At 37.4% G+C, this 12815-nt stretch overlaps 2 protein-coding genes across 4 annotated transcripts; both read left to right on the top strand.

Moving 5' to 3' along the window:
• The first annotated feature begins 708 nt into the window (after window positions 1-708).
• On the top strand, window positions 709-5583 carry LOC108991477 (serine/threonine/tyrosine-protein kinase HT1-like). Its single transcript, XM_018965732.2, has 3 exons — window positions 709-1795; window positions 2727-3182; window positions 5206-5583. The coding sequence occupies exons 1-3, from the start codon at window positions 1436-1438 to the stop codon at window positions 5452-5454; spliced, it is 1065 nt and encodes a 354-aa protein (XP_018821277.1). The 5' UTR covers window positions 709-1435; the 3' UTR covers window positions 5455-5583.
• Window positions 5584-8895: 3312 nt separating this feature from the next.
• LOC108991469 (protein KINESIN LIGHT CHAIN-RELATED 3) lies at window positions 8896-12689 on the top strand. Of its 3 annotated transcripts, XM_035687416.1 has the most exons (4): window positions 8896-9204; window positions 9450-9489; window positions 9721-11886; window positions 12254-12689. In XM_035687416.1, the coding sequence occupies exons 3-4, from the start codon at window positions 9785-9787 to the stop codon at window positions 12465-12467; spliced, it is 2316 nt and encodes a 771-aa protein (XP_035543309.1). In that variant the 5' UTR covers window positions 8896-9204; window positions 9450-9489; window positions 9721-9784; the 3' UTR covers window positions 12468-12689. The 3 variants fall into 3 exon arrangements, with proteins under 3 accessions (XP_035543309.1, XP_018821266.1, XP_035543310.1); XM_018965721.2 differs by lacking the exon at window positions 9450-9489; XM_035687417.1 differs by lacking the exons at window positions 8896-9204; window positions 9450-9489 and having other exon boundaries at window positions 9511-11886.
• The last annotated feature ends 126 nt before the right edge of the window (window positions 12690-12815 follow it).

Here is a 12815-nt window from a genome sequence, read left to right as displayed (position 1 = left end):
ACAAGGACCAAATTTTGAGTAGCAATCCTTATTTATAATATGTGAGTTTTATTATTGTTGGATAATTAATAGGATGCTATTTATGTCTTTAATTTATATTGCTTGCTAAGTAAGGTATACCCATTTAATTAAATCTCCAATTATTTCATACCAAAGAAAACTTTTTATGGGACTCATCAAACATTTTATAGCATTAGAATTATTAAACATTTAAGTTATCATGAAAAATTGCTGACAGAAAAAAAAAAAAAGCTTGTTAAATGGAAAAGAGTTGTATATTTTTATTTAAATTCGAAATGGAGACTGTACCTAATATTGTTCAATAAAAAATGAGTAGTGTTATGAACATATAATTTTACTTATTTTATGCATAAAATTAATTAATTTTTTTAATTTTAATTTTATAGTCTTTAACGTATCAATACGTTAGCACGTATTATTATATAAGTAAAAATTACAAGTATAAATAATATTTGTTAATTAAAAAATATACTTCAAATCATTTTTCGGATTTATAGAATTTCTCTTTTTAATTTTATCTATTCCTTGACGAGTTTGGGAGGATATTTAGGTTAAAGCACTGAAAAAAAGTGGATGACAATTCGGATAATGGCAATGAACAAAAGGGCAAACCGGGAAAGAAAGAGGTAGCGGTCATTATCAAACAAGACCCGGTTTGTCTGCTCAGGAGTGGATCTTCGCACGTTATGAAATGTAGAGTTTTTCAGTTTTAACGCAGAGAGAGAGAGGAGGCGCCAGTTCTTCTGCATATGCTTTCACTGCACACCAGAAACCACACCAACTACACCATCCCAACCCAACCGTCTCTCTCTCTCGCACACATTTGTTTTCATTCTTACCTTCAAGCTCTAAACTTTGGGTGTAACTGCGTTTATGGGTGTGTGCAATCATCATATGTTATAGCTTTGGCTTTGGAAGATCAGAAACCGTGTGTTTCCAGCTATGTTTCGTTCGAAGTGGTGGTTTCTCGGTCCATTGTGCCCCCTTTTAGTTTGCCTCAGACTTATCCTTTCGTTTGCTTTAGAAACAAGTTGTCGTACTTGTAAATGAAAGTTATTGGCCGTAGATTTTTTTCATTCTCTTTCATTTTTCTTCTTATGTTTTTTAAAAATCTGCCGAAAAATTGTTTCTACTTTTATTTTTTGTGGTCATATATCTGAGAAAATCAAGAGTTTTTGAATTTCATGGATGATTTGCTGGCTCGAGTTCTGTTCATCGGTGCTTGAATGCTGGAAACTCCGCAATGTAGTGGGATATGGAACTGTTCGAAGCGCAAGTTCAGTTTTTTCACTTCTGGGTCTTCTTCAACTTAAGCATTTAGAAGGGATTTGCTTCGTTTTGGAATGTACATTTGGTTCAAGACGCTAAGGGGGGACTTGATTTAAGTGGTTTTGATGAGTTTTAGCTCAGACCCATGAAGAACTTATCCTGGTTTAAGCAGATGTCCACCAACGGGAAGTCTGGGAGGAGGCTTTCGCTCGGAGAGTACCAGCGGGCTGTATCGTGGTCCAAGTACTTGGTGTCGTCGGGGGCGGAGATAAAGGGGGAGGGAGAGGAGGAATGGAGTGCAGATATGTCGCAGTTATTCATCGGCAGCAAGTTTGCATCAGGGAGGCATAGTAGGATTTATAGGGGTTTATATAATCAGACGGATGTGGCCATTAAGCTGATAAGCCAACCGGAGGAGGACGAGGACTTGGCTGCCATGCTTGAGAAGCAGTTCATTTCGGAGGTTGCTTTGCTATTTCGGTTGCGACATCCGAATATCATCGCTGTAAGCTCTGTTTTCTTCAATGGGTTTGTACTTACTTACCTGTATTTTGGATTGTTTGGAATCTTTAAGGCTGCGGTCCTGCAATAATGAAATATTTTATATGAACTTTTTCGTTTTTGCTATATATATATTCTCTTTTGTTGCTATTCTGTTTGGCCTTGGAATTGAATATTGCGTTATATATCCATTTCACTTGAAATGGAGAGATCCTTGTCCAATCACTCCCTCCCCCGCTCCCCTTTTAGCTTGAACCAAACGCCATTGGACTTACACTTCATCTAATTATGTCAAGATTTTCATTTTCGCGAAGATTTTGGACACAATCCAGCTTTCAGAGGGGCAGGTCGGGAAATGCAAGCTTAATTCTATACCCCCCAGTTTATCTATTCTTCCTTACGTGCTCTTTCATTTATATTTTGTCAGTTCTTTCCTCAGCAGCAGGGATGTTGAGCTAAAATCACTATTTGCTTGAATCACTTCAAACTTATTCCATTATGGGGAAGGAGGTATTACCAGAGCTCATTACGGCAAGTGGCGGCATCCTTTATATTTTTTGCCATCAGCAACGAGGAAGGCAAATAAGGTGGAATTGTTAGGAGTAGTCTTTGAGTTTTCAATTAAATGGCTATGCGCTTATTGAGGTTGGGGATTTGGAGAAGGGGTGGGGAGCCTATCAAAGTGCAGTGAAATGGATCACAATTACTGCAGTGAGGCTAGAGATTTGAAATGCTGATTCCCTGTGAAAGGAGTTATTCATTATTTAATGAAATATTATAGTGGATTGGGGATATCTTAATGATTTTTGGGTTCAGTTTATTTTAGGAGGTGAAGCTATATATATATATTTTTGACATAGATGATATTGTCAACTAGTATTCGATCTGATCAGTCTTTCTGACCACTCTGTATCTTTTCTACTGTCTTCATGCAGTTTGTTGCAGCTTGTAAGAAACCTCCGGTGTTTTGTATCATCACTGAGTATTTAGCTGGAGGTTCATTGAGGAAGTACCTCCATCACCAGGAGCCACATTCTGTTCCGGTCAACCTAGTTCTGAAATTAGCCCTTGACATTGCACGTGGGATGCAATATCTTCATTCTCAGGGGATACTTCACAGAGATCTGAAATCAGAAAATCTGCTGCTAGATGAAGATATGTGTGTGAAGGTAGCAGATTTTGGTATTTCATGCTTAGAGACGCAGTGTGGCAGTGTAAAGGGTTTCACAGGCACTTACCGTTGGATGGCTCCTGAAATTATCAAAGAAAAACACCACACTAAGAAGGTCGATGTTTACAGTTTTGGCATTGTTCTGTGGGAGCTTTTAACTGCATTGACTCCATTTGATAACATGACTCCAGAACAGGCAGCATTTGCGGTCTCCCATAAGGTATGTAACTGATGACCTGAAATATATCCAATGTAGCTTTTTAAATGTCTCAAATGAAAGGCTTTCAAACATTTGTATCAATGATAAGAAGTTAGAAACCAAGGTCCTGAAAACTGAGGCTGTTTTTTTTTTTTTTTTTTGGGTTTCTCTGAAAGTAAATAATAATTCATGTAGAAGAAGAAATTTAGGAGGGAGAGAGAGAGAGAGAAGTAGATACCAGCAAGAAAATCACCCATCCTCCACTGCAGCTTATGTCCTTTGTCCAGTGAGTAAATCATACACATAAATTTTATACCTTTTGCACTTAAATCATTATTAACATGTCATTTTGTAAAAGAAAATTTCTAAACATAAGCTCAACACCCTACGCAACACTTAAGTAGCTAGCTAGCCTCCCTCTCTAAAAATTCCAATGAGTTATTTAGAGTTCAATTTCTTCAGCAGCTAGCCTCCCTCTCTCTCTCTCTCTCTCTCTCTCTCTCTCTCTCTCTCTCTCACTCTCTCTCTCTGTCTGTATGTGCGTGTGTTGTAAGAATAGATTTTATTTGTTGTGTTTTTATGTTGTGCATATGTTCATTATAGTTCCCTTTTAATATTTGTTTAATTGAAAGTGTCCTCCTAAATAAGTTATTATTCCGATATTTTTCTTTCTTGACTTTTCGGTTGCCCCGCCCCCTTGGGTTTCATTTCTTAGTGGTTTTGGCCGGTAACTGAGCATCAAATTTAATTATATACATGTTACACTGTTTAGCCTACTTAGTGTTGACTGTTGAGGATTTGAACTGTGAAGAAGATGAATAAGAACAAAGGGCTTCTAAAAGCAATTAATGTCGGATGTCCTATGCACCTTTGAGTTATAGTCCGCTTACACAAAAGCATGAAGACAGAGTTATAGACTTTGCTTCTAGTTTACCAACGGTGTCTGCAAAAAGGAACCACATTTTGAAGCTGCAAATTATGGGACAGCAATTATTCAATGGACACTTAGTTAAGATAGTGCCACATTCATTTTAGCTACACATCATTAATACGATACTATTTTCTGTGTGCTTTTTTTTTTTTCCACGGTCATGGCTCATCAACCAGACAATTTTCTGTGTGCTTACAGCTGATTTTTTACCTAAACAAACATGTAAAACCTTGGTTTGGGGAGTATATAAGAAACTCATAAAATACTGAGGAATCATTATGATGGGTTACATCCTTTGCAAGCTTTTGTCTTCAAGATGCATCCCAAAACAATGTCTTCCTCACATGCAAGGTGGGGTGTCACATGCTTTCCCTCGAGTTTTTTTTCCAGTTCTGTGGGACTGGCTGTTTTGGTCATTCTTATCCATCCAGGACATGCCATCTCAAATTACAGTACTAGTATAAAATAAGATATAGCCTTATCCACATTTTTCTAGAAGCACCAATGAGCTTGATCCCTTCACTTTTAATTTTGAAGGTCTGAACACATTTTTACATAGAAATTACCGACTATGACTCCAAAAAGACCAAGAAAGTAGAAAAATCCACATTTGCAGCCATAAAGTCTGGTAATGGTGCTGTGGTTGCAAATACTGTCTATCATAATCCAAAGAGTTTTCTAGGTCCGTAGCCGCTCCTGGTTTTGGACCATTAGCCATGTGGTCCAGTGGTATCTGTGCTGAGTGCTCACATTTATGAGGATATTTAGCCCCATACGCTGGTTATATTTACCTGAGCAGTAATTTTGGGGGGCCATGTAAGGCAAACCTATATTTGCCTGGGAATTTTTATCAATTACAGGGAAAATGTATCTTTCTTACTATCTGAAAAAATCAGGCTCTTTTCTGGCTTCAAAATTAAAAGTTTCATAGTTGAGCTAAAGATAAACACTTTGTTTGAACATCACGAAAACTGTTTGCTAGTTTTAAAATGAAGAATTGCAAAGATAAACTTATCAAGATGAAAAATTGCAGAGATTTAGCTTTTGACCTTTCATTTTAGTATGAAAGCTTCATTAGTTTCTTATGAATTGAATCTGCTTGGCATTGTGCAGAATGCAAGACCACCGTTGCCACCCACATGTCCTACTGCATTTAGTCATCTCGTCAGCAGATGCTGGTCAAGCAATCCAGATAAACGACCACATTTTAATGAGATAGTTTCTACCTTAGAAAGTTACGGGGAATCCCTCGAGCAAGATCCCGAGTTTTTCTCATCCTTCAAACCTTCCTCTGATCACACCCTTTTTCGATGTTTGCCAAGATGCATTGCTCGTGATAGATCTGCTTCTTTAAAAGCTTAAAGCCTCTTCCTTAGCTACCTATGATGCAAGAAGTGTATCATATCATTGTCTGGCTTATCTGTTCAATTATGATTATGAACTTTGTAAAAGATTTTGCTTTTTATATAAATATATAGACTGGAACTTAAAGCATTTCCTTCCAGCGGTATTAGATTGCTTTTCAATATGTGCAATATTCCTTCTCACCTGTCACCAAAGATCATGTTCAATCTTGATGATTAGATCTTAATAGAGAATGCAAAGTTTCAGGTTGTCGTAGTTTGAAGGTACCTAACCTGTCAATTCTTATGGTTTGGAGTGAAAAATGTAACTTCTTTATAGGTATACAAAGACTCTATTATGTCTCGGTTCCGACCCGAGTTTCGGACAAAATTGGTTAGTGCATAAAAGTATGGAAAATTTTTCTTATCAGTCGCTATTCATTACTCCATACTGTATAAAAAAAAAAATCGTAAATATGAAATGTGAAAATAAATAGCAGCCTAGGAGAAATATTTCTAAAAGTATTGGGCACTCAGTTTCGTCTCTTTCCTTTCCATTCGGCTCAACATGAAGTGTCGGACCTTATCCTAAATGATTGAAGCCCATGACTCCTTTGACTTTTGTTTTTTACTTTAATGTCGGGACTGTTTCAATTTAGAATCCAGATTGGAGACTTCACAGGAATGAATTCGTGAAAACCATAATCACGTTTGGTAAAAAGATAGTTTACAATAAATAATTCGAAATATTCCCCAAAATTATGAACATAGAATCGATTTGGACCATTGGTACAATTGTTTTTTCTCCATTGGCTGCCATTAGGGGTGTACAGGAACCGACCAAACCGGCCGCAACCGACTGGAACCGACCGCCGGAGTCAGGAACCGGTGAAGAACCGGCCGGCGTGCGATAGATATTTGCTGAAATCGAAGTTTTCCGGTTCGGTCTCGGTTCGACCCAGGGAAAAATCGATGAACCGGCCGACCGATTCTATTTTTTTTTTTCATTTTATACCTATAAGAAACGATGCCGTTTCACTTAAATGAGTGAAACGACATCGTTTTAATCCACCTAGTTGAAAAAAAAAAACAAAACAAACGGCGTCGTTTGGTCGCCGTTTCATGATTAGGTTAAAATCCCCCTTCCCCTTTCTCGTTCTCATCTCCTTGCGCCGTTCTGCGTCTCAGCTCCCTCTCTCAGATTCTCTCGTCTCTGTCTCAGCTCCCTCTCTCTCCGATGCCGTCCCTCTCTCCCTCCATCCATTTGCGCCGTTTCATCCATTTGTTTTGTTTCAAGCTTTCATCTCCGATTTGTTGAGGTTTGTTGATGGGGACCACGGTTCTTTTATTTTTCTCAGAGAGGGTACCGATAGTGTTGTGATAATATGATATTTGTTGTGAATCATTTGATATTTGTTGTATATCTTGTAATTTTGTGAATCTGTGATGATGGAGTTCGAGTTTACGTGTAACTTTCCTCAAACCGAAGTTTTCCGGTTCGGTTTCTGTGTTTCTCGTTCCTCTCTCTCTCTCTCTTCACGCCGCCGACGACACCGACGAACCGACCGGTAGAAAACCGAGACCGACGTCAACGGTTTTCTTCCCCTTCACCGGCCGGTTTCGATCGAGATTTTTTTTTTTCCAGTGTATCGGTGCGGTCTCGGTTTCGACTCTAAACCGAACCGATAAGTCGGTTTTTCACCCCTAGCTGCCATATCAGTCCAAGCTTGAGAACTCACTCGATTCAATAATATTATTTTATTTTATTTTATAGGTTACTTACTTCAATCCTATATTATATTAGTTGGACGTGATATATGGCTGCCTAATGGCACACCCTAAGGAATACATATGTTTAACTATTTTCTGCTTTTTGTATTTATCTAAGGTTATTTTTTTTTAGTATTTGTGTTTTTTTTATATATATTTTTTTAAAATACATAAAAAAAAAGCTGTAAAAAAGACAAAATACTTTAACACTCTCGATACAAAATCTCGACAGCTTCTCTCAGGCATCCTTTATCTAAAGTATACAAAGAAGTATTGTTCATCATTCTTTTCAAGGAAAATATTCTAATCATAAAAAGATTACATGAAAATAATCTTATAAATTGATGTGTCTTGATGTAGTTCGTTAGATTATAAATTTTTTTTTACTGTAAAATAGATCTAACGGATCAGATGAAGTCACGTCAGTTTGTGAGATTATTTTTTTATAATTCTTTTATAGATGTAGTAGTACTCATTCGTATTAAACTTGCAGATTAAAAAATTATCAATCATAACTAAAAGCATCATTCTTGCTTGAATGAATGAAAAATCAACTCAATCAATATTTAAGAGGAAATAACAATTGCTTTGAGAGGCAGAGAGTGATGTATGAACTACTCTTGAGTATATAGTGTCTATGTTTAGTGCATATATTGCATAAAACAAAACAATTAGTCTTGATTTTAATAAGTACTAACATTGACCCAAAAAATGGTACCATATAAACTATGTTTCCATTTATTTTGACATAATTATATCTATATAAATAACCATGAGATGAAACATAACATTCTAACATTTGAGATATTCTCAAGACACGATAGTATTTGTCGTCTCAAATATATCATTCTCAATTGATCGATGTGTATGAAAAATTTAAATAATAAAAACAAAAACACATTATTTTCTAATAAAAATGAGTCACATTGCGAGATGATTGCAAGATAATACAACAAATGTTATATAGTAGTACTCCTTGAGACATCATTTTTCACAAAAGAATATAAATCCTTAAAAATCCATTAGAAAATTGTTTAACTAGGGAAAATAAATTAAATTCATTAGGAAAAGTATTCTTGCAAGTGAGTTTATGCATCAAATCGCGTATCGATGCTGACATGTAAGATATTTTTTCATTTAATGAAACGTTACAAATTGAAAACAAAAATGATTTTTGTGAAACAGAAGACATTTTTCTTCTCTCAAAATTTTTTCTTTTATTTTTATTTTTAATAAAAAAAGCCATGTCAATGTAGGTATGCTGTTTGGCGCACCAAACTGCTTGTACCTAGCTAGACTCAATTTATTATATTAAATTTTTTATGTGATTAGTTTTGTTGTAAATAAAAAAGAAGTTGAATGCTTTGTCATGTGTTTACTGTTTAAAAACAGGAGAAAGGAAAGAAAAATCTTGATAAAGAAGATTAGCAGAAGGCAAGTTAACTTCATGAGTTGGACCTTTTGTCCACAAAACCTAACATTCCCACCCAAAAAATGAAGAAAAAAAAAAAAAAACCATTTTCTTCCTTTTACAGATATTTTGATACTTATTTTAACAAAGTTAATAATTTATTACTATTATTATTATTCATTAAAATATCTCAGGGGTAGAATTGTACTTTAAATCGACAGCCATATTCTTGCAATGCCAGGTGGGAGGGAAGTTACAGTGAAACACAGAACAAAAGAAAGAAGGTAATAGGCAAATGGACAGATTGCAGGCGCGAACGCAGATAGGATGTGGGCAGAGAAGTGAGAAGTCGCCTTCTGACCTCTCTCTTCCCTCTGACGCTCCATCTCTGTAAAATACCCACTTTTGCCCCTATCCTTTGGTCAAAATCCTTCCTTCCTGACTCCTTCAACATCCTGGCTCATATATATTCAACCACCAAAAGGAGAACTTTCTTTTATTTTCATTATTTGTATTTCTGTTTCTGTTTTTGTATGACACCCAGAGAACAGAATCCCTTTGCTGTGAAATTCGGTTCCGGGTTTTAAGGTATGGCTTTCCATTTCCTATTCAGGTGTTTCTTCATTTATGGTTGAACCCAATTTTTTCTCCTTTCTATTTCTCATGTGATTCTGTTTATGCTTTGTGATATTGTTTATGGGCTTGCGTTATTAACTCATCTTGTTTTTTGGGTTTTTATGATTGTTATGTGTCAATTTGTTATGAGTTAATACTCAGTTAAGTTTCTACTGGTTATATGAAGATCTGATGACAAACTCTATTGGATTCTACAGATGTATGAGGAAAGTCCGAATTTTGTTACACTTGATTGCGGTAAACACAGGCAGTTTGTTCACGAGTTGAAATCTTTTACATTATCTTGCATTTGCGCTTTAATCTTTTCCTAACATAGGTTAAATTAACTACTGATCTGTGCCCTGCATATGTCATTGGAAGTTTTCTTAAGCGGGCTGTGTGTGTGTGTGAAAATGGAAATTTTTATAAATGTAGTGCTTTGTTGGTTGGATCTGATATGACAGTTGTTTGATTGAACGTGTTCTATAGGTGGACCATTTGTTGTAGATTATTTATTCATTATCAACCTTCTTCTCCCTTTGGGTGCATAAAGATGCCTGGCATTGTTATGGAAGAAATTAATGAAGAAAAGGTCGTGAATGAAGTGAATGGAAATTCTACACCTATTAAGGAAAATTTAGTTGAAATGCCTGGCATTGTTATGGAAGAAGTTAATGAAGAAGAGGTCGTGAATGAACCGAATGGAAATTCTACACCTGTCAAGGAAAACTTAGTTGAAAATAAGTTGCTGGAGAGTACTACGAGTCAAAGCCCTCAGAATGCGGTTACCGATCTCCCTGTTGACGGGGTTGTTGAGACCTCGATTGAGCAGCTTTATGAAAATGTATGTGACATGCAAAGTTCTGATCAATCACCCTCCAGGCGAAGCCTTAGATCTGATGGTGAAGAGTCTAGGATTGATTCAGAGTTACGTCATCTAGTAGGAGGGGAGATGAAGGAGGTGGAGATAATCGAAGAAGAGGTAGTTGATAAGCCAGGCAATGATTCTCGGAGCAATTCTTCCCCTAAGAAGGGAAGTTCATCTACTGGTAAGAAGTCAGGGAAGATGGAGGAGATCCAGTCTGCGAGTACGAAGTCTGTTTCTCCAGGGCATTCCAAGAAATCCTCTCGCTTGCAGTTGAAATCTGAAACATCATCAAAATCTAATACTAAGGGAAAAAGTCCCGAGAAACCGCCTACTGAGAAGCGGAACAATAAGAGTTTGAAAAAACAAAACACAGGTGTCACTCCCCTGAAGAAGCAGCAAACCTCGACTTTGGGAGGGTCTAAGTTACAGAATGGACCTCAGGATTCTACTGAATCAGAATTAGCAAATCCAGATCTGGGACCCTTCTTGCTTAAGCAAGCAAGGGAGTTGATTTCTTCAGGGGATAATCCCCAGAAAGCCCTTGAATTAGCACTTCGGGCAGCAAAATCATTTGAAATATGTGGAAACGGGAAACCCAGTTTAGAATTGGTCATGTGTTTGCATGTTACCGCTGCAATATACTGCAGCTTAGGCCAGTACAGTGAGGCAATTCCAGTTCTTGAGCGTTCAATTGAGATTCCAGCAATTGAGGAAGGTCAAGAGCATGCTCTTGCTAAATTTGCGGGTCAGATGCAACTCGGTGATACTTATGCAATGCTTGGCCAGCTGGAGAATTCAATAATGTGTTACACAACGGGATTGGAAGTCCAGAGACAGGTTCTGGGAGAAATTGACCCAAGAGTTGGTGAGACTTGTAGGTATTTGGCTGAGGCTCACGTTCAAGCATTGCACTTTGATGAGGCTGAGAGGCTTTGTCAAATGGCACTAGACATTCATAAAGACAATGGTTCGCCTGTTTCTCTTGAAGAGGCAGCGGACAGGAGGCTCATGGGTCTTATATGTGAAACAAAAGGAGATCATGAGGCTGCACTCGAGCACCTTGTTTTAGCCAGCATGGCTATGGTGGCAAATGGCCAGGAAGCGGAAGTGGCTTCTGTCGATTGCAGCATTGGGGATAGCTACTTATCTTTGTCTCGGTATGATGAAGCTGTTTTTGCTTATCAGAAAGCACTCACAGTTTTCAAGACCACCAAAGGAGAGAATCATCCAGCTGTTGGTTCAGTCTTTGTCCGTCTGGCTGACTTGTATAACAAGACAGGTAAACTAAAGGAATCAAAATCATACTGTGAAAATGCCCTCCGGATTTATGAAAAGCCCATCCTTGAGGTCCCTCCAGAGGAGATTGCAAGTGGACTCACTGATGTTTCTGCTATCTATGAATCAATGGATGAGCTTGAGCAGGCACTCAAATTGCTACAGAAGGCATTGAAGATATATAATGATGCCCCTGGTCAGCAAAGTACAATCGCCAGCATTGAAGCCCAGATGGGGGTCATGTACTACATGTTGGGGAATTATTCTGATTCTTACAACTCCTTCAAGAATGCCATCTCAAAGCTTCGTGCAAGTGGCGAGAAGAAATCTGCCTTATTTGGAATTGCTCTCAACCAAATGGGCCTTGCTTGTGTGCAGCGTTATGCTATAAATGAGGCTGCAGAGTTATTTGAAGAAGCCAGGAGTGTTTTGGAACAAGAGTGCGGACCATATCATCCTGACACGCTTGGGGTTTATAGCAATCTTGCTGGCACGTATGATGCTGTTGGCAGGTATGCACTTTATATCGTCCTTGAGTCTTCCTTTCCACGCACTCATCATGCAAGGCCTAGTCCATCTTTGGTGGTACTAAAACCAAAATCAATGAAATGTCCGATATTTGCTTTAATTTCTTCCTTCTATTGTAACTTATCAAAAAAAAAAAAAAAGAGTCTTCCTTCTATTGTAATGAACAATAGGTGATTGTTAGATTTGAATGGTTAACTCTTCTGATATTATGAGAAAATGGAAATATATTTAGTTATGAACTGCATTAAAACAATAATTATTTATCAGGATCTTGATTTGGTTTGTAGTTTTGAATGCCGAGCGTACATTATCAATTTTTATCAGTAGTGCCTTCCGTTATATCACACGCAGGTTGGATGATGCGATTGAAATTTTGGAGCATGTTGTTGGAACAAGGGAGGAAAAGCTTGGGACAGCAAATCCTGATGTAGATGATGAGAAGAGGAGGTTGGCTGAGTTATTAAAAGAAGCAGGCAGAGCTCGGAACAGAAAGGCCAGATCACTAGAGACCCTTCTTGATTCCAATCCTCCTCATAATATAAACAATGATTGCATCGAGGTATGATGAAGATGTTTATGGCTTCAGGTACGACTATGGTGTATTATATGGCTTACTTATGTTCTAAGAAAAGAAGAAAACGAAGGGTGGGGGTATCAATCAGATTCCTGTTGTGGGTTGAATCTAATAATTTTGGGGGCATGGTTGTATTATTGGTCCATACTCCACAGATTATACTGGTTGAACGTAATATTATTTGTAATACACCGTTGAGGTAATTATGGTAAACCTTCTGTAACAATCATTTCTTCATTGCATAAAATTCTAGATTTGCTTACATCGATATAGCATGAGCATTCTTCTACCATGTCTGTACTATAATTTTCAAGGAAATCTGATGAATAACAATTTCTT

Source organism: Juglans regia, chromosome 2 (assembly GCF_001411555.2).
Source record: "Juglans regia cultivar Chandler chromosome 2, Walnut 2.0, whole genome shotgun sequence".
NCBI lineage: Eukaryota > Viridiplantae > Streptophyta > Magnoliopsida > Fagales > Juglandaceae > Juglans > Juglans regia.
The sequence above is the reverse complement of the archived record's forward strand: the minus strand, read 5'-3'. Positions and strand labels throughout refer to the sequence as shown.